General features: G+C 39.0%; 1 protein-coding gene across 1 annotated transcript; it reads right to left on the bottom strand.

Annotated features, from left to right (window-relative positions):
- Positions 1 to 5,574: 5,574 nt before the first annotated feature.
- ehhadh (enoyl-CoA, hydratase/3-hydroxyacyl CoA dehydrogenase) lies at positions 5,575 to 15,052 on the bottom strand. Its single transcript, XM_079618238.1, has 7 exons — positions 14,636 to 15,052; positions 14,222 to 14,325; positions 13,891 to 14,060; positions 13,571 to 13,682; positions 12,371 to 12,475; positions 9,004 to 9,345; positions 5,575 to 6,909 (listed from the first exon to the last, which is right to left on the bottom strand). The coding sequence occupies exons 1-7, from the start codon at positions 14,707 to 14,709 to the stop codon at positions 5,657 to 5,659; spliced, it is 2,160 nt and encodes a 719-aa protein (XP_079474364.1). The 5' UTR covers positions 14,710 to 15,052; the 3' UTR covers positions 5,575 to 5,656.
- Between the last annotated feature and the right edge of the window lie 154 nt (positions 15,053 to 15,206).

The following is a 15,206-nucleotide window of genomic DNA, read 5'->3' as shown; positions in this document are numbered from 1 at the left end:
AAAGCATGCGCTCTACCACTGAGCTACATCCCCTCATGGAAACAAAATGTATTCTGTTATTTACCTACATGTGCCGTTAAAATAAAAATTTGTCGGGGACAAAGATACTCACTGGAATGCATACATACGGTTCTGAGGTTTAGGAAAATTTTGGATAGATCCTCATTGTCTGGAGATGCTGGGGATTGAACCCAGGACCTCATACATGCAAAGCATGCGCTCTACCACTGAGCTACATCCCCTCATGGAAACAAAATGTATTCTGTTATTTACCTACATGTGCTGTTAAATCAAAATTTGTTGAGGACAAATTTACTCACTGGAATGCATACATATGGTTCTGAGGTTTAGGAAAATATTGGAAAGATCCACATTGTTTGGAGATGCTGGGGATTGAACCCAGGACCTCATACATGCAAAGCATGCGCTCTACCACTGAGCTACATCCCCTCATGGAAACAAAATGTATTCTGTTATTTACCTAAATGTGCCTTTTAATCAAAATTTGTTGTGGACAAAGTTAAACACTGGAATGCATACATATACGGTTCTGAGATTTAAGAAGCAAGCATTGGAAAAATCCACATTGTTTGGAGATGCTGGGGATTGAACCCAGGACCTCATACATGCGAAGCATGCGCTCTACCACTGAGCTACATCCCCTCATGGAAACAAAATATATTCTTTTATTTACCTAAATGTGCCTTTTAATCAAAATTTGTTGGGGACAAAGTTAAACACTGGAATGCATACATATACGGTTCTGAGGTTTAAGAAAGTATTGGAAAGATCCACATTGTTTGGAGATGCTGGGGATTGAACCCAGGACCTCATACATGCAAAGCATGCGCTCTACCACTGAGCTACATCCCCTCATGGGAACAAATGTATTCTGTTATTTACCTACATGTGCCTTTAAATCTAAATTTGTTGGGGGCAAAGTTAAACACTGGAATGCATACATATACGGTTCTGAGATTTAAGAAGCAAGCATTGGAAAAATCCACATTGTGTGGAGATGCTGGGGATTGAACCCAAGACCTCATACATGCAAAGCATGCGCTCTACCACTGAGCTACATCCCCTCATGGAAACAAAATGTATTCTGTTATTTACCTAAATGTGCCTTTTAATCAAAATTTGTTGGTGACAAAGTTAAACACTGGAAGCATACACATACGGTTCTGAGGTTTAAGAAAGTATCGGAAAGATCCACAATGTTTGGAGATGCTGGGGATTGAACCCAGGACCTACCACTGAGCTACATCCCCTCATGGGAACAAATGTATTCTGTTATTTACTGACATGTGCCTTTTAATCAAAATTTGTTAGGGACAAAGATACTCACTGGAATGCATACATCAGGTTCTGAGGTTTAAGAAAGTATTGGAATGATCCACATTGTTTGGAGATGCTGGGGATTGAACCCAGGACCTCATACATGCAAAGCATGCGCTCTACCACTGAGCTACATCCCCTTATGAATGTAAATGTGTTCTGTTATTTACCTACATGTGCCTTTAAATCAAAATTTGTTGGGGACAAAGTAAAACACTGGAATGCATACATATACGGTTCGGAAATTTAAGAAGCAAGCAAAGAGAGTATTGGAAAGATCCACATTGTTTGGATATGCTGGGGATTGAACCCAGGACCTCATACATGCAGAGCATGCGCTCTACCACTGAGCTACATCCCCTCATGGAAACAAAATGTATTCTGTTATTTACCTACATGTGCCTTTTAATCAAAATTTGTTGGGGACAAAGTTAAACACTGGAAGCATACATATACGGTTCTGAGGTTTAAGAAAGTATTGGAAAGATCCACATTGTTTGGAGATGCTGGGGATTGAACCCAGGACCTCATACATGCGAAGCATGCGCTCTACCAATGAGCTAAACCCCCTCTTGGAAACCAAATGTATTCTGTTATTTACCTACATGTGCCTTTTAATCAAAATTTGTTGGGGACAAAGTTAAACACTGGAAGCATACATATACGGTTCTGAGGTTTAAGAAAGTATTGGAAAGATCCACATTGTTTGGAGATGCTGGGGATTGAACCCAGGACCTCATACATGCAAAGCATGCGCTCTACCACTGAGCTACATCCCCTCATGGGAACAAATGTATTCTGTTATTTACCTACATGTGCCTTTAAATCTAAATTTGTTGGGGGCAAAGTTAAACACTGGAATGCATACATATACGGTTCTGAGATTTAAGAAGCAAGCATTGGAAAGATCCACATTGTTTGGAGATGCTGGGGATTGAACCCAGGACCTCATACATGCAAAGCATGCGCTCTACCACTGAGCTACATCCCCTCATGGGAACAAATGTATTCTGTTATTTACCTACATGTGCCTTTAAATCTAAATTTGTTGGGGGCAAAGTTAAACACTGGAATGCATACATATACGGTTCTGAGATTTAAGAAGCAAGCATTGGAAAGATCCACATTGTTTGGAGATGCTGGGGATTGAACCCAGGACCTCATACATGCAAAGCATGCGCTCTACCACTGAGCTACATCCCCTCATGGAAACAAAATGTATTCTGTTATTTATCAACATGTGCCGTTTAATCAAAATTTGTTGGGGACAAAGATACTCACTGGAATGCCTAAATACTGAGATTTAAGAAAGTATTGGAAAGATCCACATTGTTTGGAGATGCTGGGGATTGAACCCAGGACCTCATACATGCGAAGCATGCGCTCTACCACTGAGCTACATCCCCTTATGAATATAAATGTGTTCTGTTACTTACCTACATGTGCCTTTAAATCTAAATTTGTTGGGGGCAAAGTTAAACACTGGAATGCATACATATACGGTTCTGAGATTTAAGAAGCAAGCATTGGAAAAATCCACATTGTTTGGAGATGCTGGGGATTGAACCCAGGACCTCATACATGCGAAGCATGCGCTCTACCACTGAGCTACATCCCCTCATGGAAACAAAATGTATTGTGTTATTTACCTACATGTGCCTTTTAATCAAAATTTGTTGGGGACAAAGTTAAACACTGGAATGCATAGATATACGGTTCTGAGGTTTAAGATAGTATTGGAAAGATCCACATTGTTTGGAGATGCTGGGGATTGAACGCAGGACCTCATACATGCAAAGCATGCGCTCTACCACTGAGCTACATCCCCTCATTGAAACAAAATGTATTCTGTTATTTACCTACATGTGCCGTTAAATAAAAATTTGTTGGGGACAAAGTTAAACACTGGAATGCATACATACGGTTCTGAGGTTTAAGAAAGTGTTGGAAAGATCTACAATGTTTGGAGATGCTGGGGATTGAACCCAGGACCTCATACATGCAAAGCATGCGCTCTACCACTGAGCTACATCCCCTTATGAATATATATGTGTTCTGTTATTTACCTAAATGTGCCTTTAAATCAAAATTTGTTGGGGACAGAGTTAAACACTGGAATGCACACATACACGGTTCTGAGATTTATGAAGCAAGCATTGGAAAAATCCACATTGTTTGGAGATGCTGGGGATTGAACCCAGGATCTCATCCATGCAAAGCATGCGCTCTACCACTGAGCTACATCCCCTCAGGAAAACAAAATGTATTATGTTATTTACCAACATGTGCCGTTTAATCAAAATTTGTTGGGGGCAAAGATACTCACTGGAATGCCTAAATACGGTTCTGAGGTTTAAGAAAGTATTGGAAAGATTCACATTGTTTGGAGATGCTGGGGATTGAACACAAGACCTCATACATGCAAAGCATGCGCTCTACCACTGAGCTACATCCCCTTATGAATATAAATGTGTTCTGTTATTTACCTACATGTGCCTTTAAATCAAAATTGGTTGGGGACAAAGTTAAACACTGGATTGCATACATATACGGTTCTGAGATTTAAGAAGCAAGCATTGGAAAATCCACATTGTTTGGAGATGCTGGGGATTGAACCAGAGACCTCATCCATGCGAAGCATGCGCTCTACCACTGAGCTACATCCCCTCATGGAAACAAAATGTATTCTGTTATTTACCTACATGTGCCTTTTAATCAAAATTTGTTGGAGACAAAGATAGTTTAGGAAAGTTAGGAAAATTAGGAATAGTAGGAAAGTAGTGTTCATTTCGTCAGACGAGACGAGACGAAATATGTTCGTCAACGACCTTTTTTTCCATGACTAAGACGAGACGATGACGAGACTGCACTACTGTTCAAAAACGCTGACTAAGACTAAATTAACATGCATTATTGTTGACGAAAAAAGACGAGACGAAAATGTTTTGCATAAAATAAAAACTAAGATAAAATCTCTCTTCATTTTCGTCTACAATCGTCTCTACTTTTTCATCAGCTGTACGCCTTTAAAATATCCCGAATGAGTTTGTGCTGTTTGCTCAAGTAACATTACGGGCACATACATTATGCAGGTTACGATTGTATTGCTTTCACTAAAGAAAATAATGCGCTCCGTCTACGGTTAGAATCCTGTGTGTGGCAACGATCCATGGCAACGCTCTGTTTTTCATGGCAACAGTGTAACACAAAATTTGCCTTTAAATCAAAATTTGTTGGGGACAGAGCTAAACACTGGAATGCATACATATAAGGTTCTGAGGTTTAAGAAAGTATTAGAAAGATCCATATTGTTTGGAGATGCTGGGGATTGAACCCAGGACCTCATACATGCACAGCATGCGCTCTACCACTGAGCTACATCCCCTGAATTAGCTAATGTTTTTCCCGTTTAAATATTATTTTCTTTATGTACGATATATATGTGATATATTCCTTTGACTTAAAAGTCCAACATTGCTTGGAGATGCTGGGGATATAACCCAGGAACATGCGAAGCATGCGCTCTACCACTGAGCTACATCCCCTTATGGATATAAATGTGTTCTGTTATTTACCTACTTGTGCCTTTAAATCAAAATTTGTTGGGGACCAAGTTAAACACTGGAATGCATACATATGAATAGTAGCCTACACTGTTTTCCTCATGGCGACCAAAATGTCTGAACAAGGACAAGGATTTTGGATAATGCCACAAATAATGGCACTTTTTGTCCCCATAATGTAGGGTTTACCAGGCCGCGCGCGTGCGCACACACACACACACACACACACACACACACACACACACACACACACAGCAGAGAAGCAATAGCAATTAACTTATCCCTTGCAGCAAAGCACAAATCACATCATACACACTACACCTAACAGACCAACTATTCCACATAGATCCTCAAGAGCCAAATTAATGAAAAGTTTTCCCCTAATGCACAGTCATAAATAGGCCAAATAAAAAACATCCAAACAGGTCATTTATAATATATACACTACTGATCAAAAGTTTTTGTTTGTTTTTTTAGCAAGGATGCATTGAATTGATCAAAAGTTACAGATATTTTCTTTTCATCAAATAATCCTAAAAAAAATGTATCATGGTTCCACAAAAATATTAAACCATTTTCAGCATTGATAAGAAACATTTCTTGAGCACCAAATCAGCAAAAATACACACAGGACATTAAAACCTATTCAGGGAGAAATAATAAGCCGATAAGAGTTGAGAAAGTTGATTCTTTATTAATAACCGGCTTTATGTAGAGTTTTAAACTTAACATATAGCATGTTGTTCATGGTGCTCTTAGAGATGGCTGTGAATTGTTTTGATATGCTCTCTCCATTTTTGGATTGGAGGACTGCCACAAGCCACAAGTTTTTTCAGAAGAGGACTGGGCTCTAAATGAGACACATCAGGATGGGCTTGGTGGTAATGCTCCAACCTCTCCAGGACTCTTTCCAGGCCCACCATGCTGGCGTAGAACATGGGCCCACCTCGGTGCCTTGGAAAGCCATAACCGAACTGATAGATGACATCAATATCCTCCGGTTGGGCAGCTATGCCATCCTTTAGAATACGAAAGCCCTCGTTGGCCAGGGCGAAAAGGCACCGCTCGATTATTTCCTGTTCTGTAATATTGCGCGGTTTAATGCCGTACCTGCCCCTGTACGTCTCAAGGAGGTTCTGGATCAGTGGGTCAGGCTTTGCATTTGTGCCTCCAGGTTTGTCGTACATGTACCAGCCACGACCGGTCTTCTGGCCAAACCTGCCTTGCTCACAAACCATGTCTGGAATGGGACAGTACTTACGCCCTTGGCGCCTACGTGGGGGATTTTTCGGGTCGACATCAGGCCCGGTCAACCCGGATTCCTTCCGGACTCTCCAACCAACATCAAGACCTGCCAGGTCAGACATCCTAAAGACACCCATCGCGAAACCAAAGTCCTCCAGAACCTTGTCGATTTGTTCAGGTGTGGCCCCCTCCTCCAGCAGGAAGGTGGCTTGATCAGAGTAAGGCTTCAGCATTCGGTTTCCGACAAAACCAGGGCAGTTTCCAACAGCAACACTCACCTTTCCCATCCTCTTCCCAAGGCTCATCGCAGTAGCGATGGTTTCACTTGAGGAGCGAGGCCCACAGACAACTTCTAAGAGCTTCATGACATGTGCCGGCGAGAAGAAGTGCATCCCACTCACCAGCTGCGGTCTATCCGTCACACCGGCAAGCGCATCCACATCCAGACCAGAGGTGTTGGAGCAGAGTAGAGTGGTTGGTCTACACACCTTGGACAATTCTTGGAAAACACGCTTCTTAAGTGCCATGTCTTCAAAGACTGCTTCAATAACAAGGTCTACATCCTTCAGGTCCTGTAAGCTGAGGGTGAATTTGAGGAGATTGAGAGAGGCACTCACTCCCCGTCTTTTGGCATCTCTCTCCAGCATGCCAATCACCATCTGCCTGCCAGACTCCATGAGTTTCCTGTCTGACTCTACAGCAATAACAGAAATTCCCACACGTGCCAGAGACACAGCAATGCCCCTTCCCATAGTTCCCAGACCTAAAAGGGTGACAAATTAATGGTCAATACAGAGTAAAACAAAATCAGCTATTTAAAACAACATAGGCACAATTAGACTTGTTAATTGATAGATAGTGAAACTAATTTTGTGAAATATGGCACAAAACTGTGCCATATTTCTATGCATGAGGGTTTGCACACTGTAAGCATTCATCCTCTATGATAATAGAACATCTCTGCTTGTCTCAAATGTAAAGCAAACAGATGTCTCAACACTTCTGAAAACAACATTGGCACACTAACAACCTATAAGTGTGGATAAAGCTGTCTTAAAGGGGTCATGACATGGGTTTTATTATTTTATTATTATGTTCCCTTAGGTGCAATTATAGTATTAATATAGTTTTTTTTTACAAAAAACTTTTAAAATGTAGTGATTTATGACCTTTTCCCACCCTGTTTCTCATCCTCTGATTCAAACAGTCTGTTTTGGGGGTGTTTCCCGTTTAAGAGTTCAGTGTTAACGCCCACTGTTATGATTGGCTAACGTCAGTGCCTATGCATCAATTATTAACGCCCCCAGCCAGAACATTTGCGGATTCGGCGTATTTAAAAAGTAGTTTAAAGTTTTAAATACATTACTTACAGTTTGCGTCGTCGTTGTTGAGCCCAGAATAGTCGGCACGGACTTATCTTTGAGCAACAGTTTTCTGGCAAAGCCAGCATCATTTTGGGATTTGTTCTCAAAACAGTCATCCTTCAAATGTGTAGAACAAACGCTTAAACTAACACTGCCGTGACTGAGACGTCCGCAAAAAATAAAGTGCATCCATTTTTCCCTGACGACTGGATCTTTCGCAGCGTATTCAAAGATGTTGTTTGTCCACAGCCAGGAACAGCACATCTGCGGCATCGTAATTTCCCTGTACACAGACCCACTCGCTCTCCGTCGACTGAACACTTGTGAGGCGCACAGCGCGCGGGCGCGACAACGATACGAAATGAGCGTAGTTGTCTTGCGCTTAAAGCGTAGTTGTCTTGTGCTGGAGGCGGTCTATATGCAAACGCTGGTACGTCACTTCGTACCATGGATCCAGAACGAGCTGTATTTAGAGCTTGATTAAATAAATGATTTGTTTATAATGGGGAGGACGTCTTAAGCTATGAAACTTGCAGGACGTTTTAATGCAAAGACCTCTTATATACCAAAAGATCAAGGCACATTTGGTTTCTCATGTCATGACCCCTTTAAGATAAGAATATTGAACAGAAAAAAAAAAAATTTAAATGTATTTTTACAATTTCAAATGTATGCTTTAAGTTGCTTGCTTTTAATGTAGTAAATACATATAAAAAAATGATTAATGTAAAAAATACATTCATGATTTTTTTCTTCTTTGGAATATCAAAACGATACAGAACATTTTCAATTCTGTCATCATTCCAAATATGTACTTTTTTCTTTTGTGGAACATAAAAGAAGATATTTTGACAAATATTTGTCCATTCAATGAAAGTCATTGGGGTCCAATGTTGTTGTTCTCTATTTCAAAATATCTTCTTTTGTGTTGCACAGAAGAAGGAAAGTCATATGTTTGGAACATCATGAGGGTGAGTAAAGAATATACCATTATAGTTTTTATTTAATTAGCTTTTATGTTTTTATTATGATTTCATAGTTATTTTAGTATAATTTTTAGTGAATGTGTTTAGTAAATGTTTTATATGCTTTTGTCATTTTTACACTTTTTTTTATTTAGATTTAGATTTAGTAATTTATTTATTTATTTCCATTTAGTAATTTTGAGTGCTTCAACTTATTTCATTTAGTTGCCAAGGGATCATTTCTAATTTTTGTTTAGTTTCAAACAGTAGAACACGACTCTAGCAATGCCAAGGTCATAAGTTTGATTCCTATGGAAAGCAAAAACTGTAAATGTGCATCTTGAATGCAATGCAAACCGCTTTAAATAAAAGTATCAGCCAAATGCCTAAATGTAATGCTTATATACTATATATATATATTTTTTTTTTTTCAATTCACAAAAATGTTTAATAGTTTTAGTTGATCAAATAACCCTGCTAACATCCCCAGGTCTTGTTCATGCACATAAAGACATTCTCTTTTGGTACCTATAACGGCTGCACTCCGGATCTCTCTGGGTTTGGTGTCGTTCCATTGCGCTCCACTAGGTAGAGTCCATTTCCCAGCAGTCCTCTCAGCAAAGAAGCTGTACTGAAGAGCACGGGCCTGGCCAGAGTTGAAGAGAGTGGCCATCAGTTCACTCTCCCTCTTTATACCCTGGCTGTAAGGCATTGTAGCAGCTGCCCGCACTGCCTGAACACAAGCCAAAGGTGCCATCACTCCCCGAGCCTTCTTCTGAATCTGCATAGTGACCGCTTCTAATAGTGCATCCAGATCTGGAGGGCAGGGCACGGTCAGCGCGCTCAGTCTTCGGGAAGACAACGGTTTGGCTGTGAAATAATGGATATGATATCAAAATATAACCTAATGTGATAAACAAAGGCAATGCTAAGTGGATAGTATTGCATCTCATGTAGTACAGTACTTACAGTATGGTTGTTTTATAACAAACATGGCAATTACTCCAAATCAGTAGAAATGGAATGGTCAAGAAGAAATTCCCAAAAACTTATTGTAATCAGTTTCTAAAATATGTTGGATTTCTGAAAGTGTGTAATCGTAGCATTCAAAATACACATGCACAAACACACGTTGTCTTTTCATGTTTTTGTGGACTTTACACAGACATAATGATTTTTATATGTACAAACTGTATATTCTATCCTAGCCACCACAGAAAACTTTCTGCATTTGTAGTTTTATACATTTTCAAAAACTATAATTTATGATTTATAAGCTGTTTTCCTCATGGGGACCAAATAATGTCCCCACAAGGACAAGGATTTTGGATTTCCCAGGAATCAAAATGAACCTAACCAAGTCTTGATCCGCAAACAGGCCTTTAAAGGGGTGTCTGAAAGTGGGGACCGGCCAAAATGTCTTCACTTTACTCTTTGTCCTCACTCCGATGGTCTAAAACTCAAACCAGTCCGAAAGATAGACACACACACACACACACACACACACACACACACACACACACACAAACTGCATTTTTAGTGTTTTGACTTCCTGCCTCACTAAAAGGATTACGCAGGGCGGTACCTGATTCAATATAGCTTTCAACTGCATTAGATTCATCTTTCTCTCTGGAATCTGGGTCACTCTGATGAGCCTTAAAGGGCCAGCAGGACCAGAAACCAACAGTTTTGTCTGTTTTCTGCTCTGTCCTGTTTTGAGCAATCAATAGAAAGTATTTTGACAGGACTTAGCATTTAAAAACAGTGTTGTTCCTTTCAAGTAACACACAGAAGCATGAGTGTCCAGTTTGATGTCTAGTGTGCTATAGTGCACAATACAGATGTTGCTGTGGTTAATCTGTGGTGCTGTGGGAAGGACTTGAATCACTAATGCTGTGATTTATTGTAAGTAGGGCTGGGTCAGATCCTGATAGGTGCATGTGGCAGATGTTTCAGCGACTGGAAAACAAGATAAATCTCTGTAGCTATGAGTGCCAAGAGAAAGATTCTACAAAAAGTGTTGAGGGAGTATGAGTGTGGCACTTTTGATGACTTTTTACATGGTTTTCAGTTAATTAAGTAAATTAATAAAACAGAGCAAACATTTTGAAACATTTTTCCCATTCATTGTAAAAAAGGATTTGAAACAAATTCTTCAGGTAAAAAGTTGTAATCTAAGAACTAAACGAACCAGCTACAAAATTAATCACACCATTTGAGTTTAGGCAACAACAAAAAAAGACATTACTGATGATGAGTAAATAAACAACTCATCCCATGAAGCACTGTGAAATATGTTACTGAAGCGAAATCAATGATACAATATAAAATGATTGACTTACAGTATAGTAATTATGAAGTAAGAATGTACTCCCAAAATATTCATATATGCAGCCATTAAAAAGTCAGTAAGGCTGCATTTTTTAATCAATAACAGTAAAAACAGTAAAATTGTGAAATATTATCATACATTTAAAACAACTTGTTTCTGTTTTAATATATTTTCAAATGTAATTTAAATGATCCTGCAGAAATCATTCTAATATGTTGATTTGCTGTTCAAGAAACACTTATTATTATTAATAATGCTGAACGGTTATGTGGAAACTGTGATAAGAACTGCGTTTACTTGAAATTGAAATCTTTTGAAACAATGCAAAAGTCTCTGTAACTGTTGAATAATACATATGCGGTGAAATGCTTTATTGGAGTGGGAGGTCTCTGCTGAGCTCTATCAATGGAGAAAATTAATGTGATTTTTTACCTCTGGGACTCGACTGTCTCACAAGAGATATTAAGATCTATCACACACATGAGATTTATCATCCAGGCTAATTCTCAGCCATTCTCTTTAAACAAATTCTGTGTGGCCACAATTTGAGATGGAATCAACCCGTTTACATTCTGACAGATTTGGACCATTTGCAATTTACCATTAGTCAGTAAATAAGGCACATTGTCCACCGTACCTGTGCCATGTTTGCTCCCACTCCTCAATTCCATTTAGTTGACTGTTGCAAGGATTTTGCCGGGTTGATCTTCGCTCAGCGTGTGATTACAGTGGCCAATCTTTAATCTCACTCCACAGCTTATCCTGACTCTAGATGAACCCTGATCTCTCCGTAAGAGTGTCACTCTCAACATTCACATTACAAGAGATCTGGCGCCCTCACTCTCTGTAGAGCATAATAAACAGCTGCACTTACTGTAGACCTAGAAAAGCCGAATAATTTGACAGAGATACTTCAGAGAGCCTGGCAATCGTTTCAATGATTTAATTGCTCTCATATGATTTTTCATTACTGGAGGAAATGGGGGTCAAGCAGAAGGTGAAGAATTGGCATACATTTTTAAGAAGCTGCAGAGAACCTCTAATTATTTTTCAGAGAGAGCGAAACTCAACACGCTCCAAGCGACAGTATAAACAAAGATTTTTGACTTCACTTGCCCCGTATATAAGTTAAGACGGCTGTACTGAAAGTCAGTACGAATATAATCATTAAGATTTTGCATGTTTTTAAACCAGTTCGAGGGGATTTAAAGACAATCTTATCATCAAAAGTGAATAAAAGATCTGTAATAATGAGAGCTGTTTTTTATTACAAAAAAAAATACGTCATTTGTTTAAATTGTTCTCCAATGTTTAGAAGGGTCACAATTAATATTCTAATAATGTCTGTTCCTTTTCACTTCTTGAAAAATAGATCAAAAGCACAGAACGACTCTGAAACCCGTTGACAAGGATATGAAACATTAATTCCATTTGCTGTGACAAAGGATTTATCTGGAACGTCCCCTGACTCTGAAAGCCTGCCAAAGACTCAGCTTCCCTTTTCTGTTCAGTCTTTTAATATCCGCATTTCTGCTTTGCAAGCTCAAGCTCATGCTGACATACCTACAGCTCTCAGAGCAAACTCCACAGCCACCTCACAGGCATTGTGCTCCGTGACCTGGTCAACGATGCCCAGCTTCAGAGCCTCCTGGGAAGAGACATGGCGGCCTGCAATATGAAACAATAATTCTGCTGTTGGTAAAGGAAAAAAAAATTAGCGCTGTGGGGGTGCTTTACGTGATTATTCTTTTTGCTTTATACATTATGACCATGGGCGAGGAAAATCCCATCATAACCATAAAACAACAGAAATCTCACTGCGCATTTTTAAAGGATTAGTTCACCCAGAAATTAAAATAAATGACTCACCCTCACAGCGTTTCAATCCCATATGCTGTTATTTTACCAGTGGAAAACAAATAAGACTTTTTAAAGAATGTTCATACAGCTCTTAAAAAAAGAAGATATATGTGGTCATTATGAAATGTACAGAAAAAAGCACTGAAGAATTCATTAATTTACTCTTTTAGCGTTCCACCAGAATAATAATATTAATAACAATTATAATACATACATTTGGAATGACATGAGGGTGTGTAAATAATGACACAATGTTCATTTTTGGATTAACTGTTGCTGTTAGCCGTTTTAGAGCTGCTTTACAGCAGAACTGAACACTGTTTGCATCATTGAATCATTATTTTCCTGTTTATCCCTGTAAAGCTGCTTTGAAACAATCTGTATTGTAAAAAGCGCTATATAAATCTGTATTGTATAAAGCGCTCTACAAATATAGGTGACTGGATTTGACTCGTTGCTATATAAGCCCTAAAGCAAATCATTAGAAACAGTGCGCAATGCTGACACCTGGTGGGAAAAGTTTGATTTATTACTGAAAACAAAATGTAGTCCCCTACTGTTTTCATTTTGATCATTAAGTACATTGGATGATCAGATTAATTGTAGCACTTCTTACAGTGAAGAATTAATGAATTATTTATGAAATCTCTTTGAAAATATCAGTAGTTATTGAGTAGCAAAAAAAAAAAAAGCTAGGGGCTCAGCTAACGTAATTTTAGCCAAAAATCAGGAAATTCAGAAACAATCTCTGTAGGACATATTTCAGTCACTTGACTTTGACTGTTATGTTTATTTGCGGAGCTGGTATTTACAGAGTAGGGGAATGTGGCTGAAATTAGCAAAGAGTCTGAAATCTGTTGGGGTGAATTGTGGGTGTGCCAATAGGCTAAGTGTATGATTTACCCGTAGTGATTAGTTCTAGGGCAGCAGGAATGCCAATGAGCCTGGGAAGACGCTGAGTTCCCCCAGCAGCTGGCAGGAGGCCCAAAGTCACCTCTGGAAGTCCAAGACGTGCCTGGAACGCATAATACATTATAGTACATTATTACATAGTGCATAAACCACAAACCAACAACCTTTCCTTCTCTTAATAAACTTTAAATATTGATATCAAAGTTCAACCCATTAACTTACAACATAGCAGCACTAGACCGTATTGTACAATATTGAAGCATGTAAGCATGCATGTTCATAAGAATACACAACAGTATAAAAAGGTTTACCTTAGAGTGTGCAATACGGTAGTGACACACAAGAGCTAATTCAAGGCCCCCACCTAGAGCCACCCCCTCTATGGCAGCAACCACAGGCTTATCTCCGGCCTCTATGGAATCCAACAAGGGTAGCAGAGGAGGTCCTCTCAAAGGCCCAGCAAACTCACGGATGTCTGCACCTGGAGAAAAATGCATTATCATCAGATGGTCTTCTTACATAACTCAGCCAGAACAAGCAAATCAGTGAAAGACTTGTGCAACATAGCCTACATGTGCCAGCATGTTTAACCTGAAAATGTCATTTTTTTATTTTTGGTGGATGTTCGTGTGATATTCTAACCTCCACAGAATCTTCCATTCTCTCCACAGATCACCACGGCCGTGACCTTTGGGTCGCTCAGGGCTCGATCCATGGTCTTTGCAATGCCATGACGCACAGCAGAACTGAGGAAAAAGAGCAGATGGACATGTTTAAGTCACTATTGTTCTTATTGTGACTTAAATGGGTTTGTATTAATGCACTTGAAAACACTTTCAAGGACACTTTGTCTTTATCTATGTGGAAAATCATGAGTAACAATCTTATTTATAAAAGTTTTTTAACTACGCAAAAGTTCATTATAACAATGTAGTACGTAACAATAGGAAAATATATGCAAGATTCTACAAATTGCTAGTTTGGTCTTGCTTTAATAAGAAAAAAATACAAATGGATTGGAAAATATGCATTATTTTTTAGTAGGTTTTTACTCACCTTAAGGAATTGACTGGTGGGTTGGTAAGAGTGATCAGGGCAACTGATCGTTTAACAAGTTCATATCTGGCCATTGTGTTGAGCTGAACTGTGTTGTGTTATGTTTTGAGTTGAGTTGAAAGAACTGCAGGACTTTGGAACTTGTGACCAGCAAACTCAGTGCTTCAATGCACACCCACTCTGATTTATTATTTGACACGTCACATCTCCTAATGCGTCTTCCTTCCGTATTAATTTTTAAAGCGATACTGTAGTATTATTGCTTTGCCAAAAAAGCTATCGTTATTATCACATCTGGTCACCGCAGGCATATACAATATCTATGACCGCAGGAGTCGGTTTCCATTACCGGAAGTGCATTTACAAATTCTACTATGGTCATGGACCGAATAGCAAACGTCATACACACACACACACACACACATTTTAAATATTATTTTTATACTTTAAATAGTACGGTATATTTTTTTGTATAAAATATTTTAGAACATAAAATATTAAATTTTTCATGGATTTGTTTTATCACTCTGGCAATGTTGATTGTCTGCTTGGTAAACTTATGGAGAATCAA

The sequence above is a fragment of the Phoxinus phoxinus genome (assembly GCF_949152265.1).
Source record: "Phoxinus phoxinus genome assembly, chromosome: 7".
Lineage (NCBI taxonomy): Eukaryota > Metazoa > Chordata > Actinopteri > Cypriniformes > Leuciscidae > Phoxinus > Phoxinus phoxinus.
Note: the sequence above shows the minus strand (reverse complement) of the source record. Positions and strands in the feature narration are given on the sequence as shown.

Coding starts and splice junctions, on each gene's coding strand:
- ehhadh (XM_079618238.1), bottom strand. CDS start 14,709: ATGGCCAGATATGAACTTGTTAAACGATCAGTTGCCCTGATCACTCTT. Junction 9,346..12,370: donor GTTTGCTCTGAGAGCTGTAG/GTATGTCAGCAT, acceptor ATTATTTCACAG/CCAAACCGTTGTCTTCCCGA. Junction 6,910..9,003: donor CCGGAGTGCAGCCGTTATAG/GTACCAAAAGAG, acceptor TCACCCTTTTAG/GTCTGGGAACTATGGGAAGG.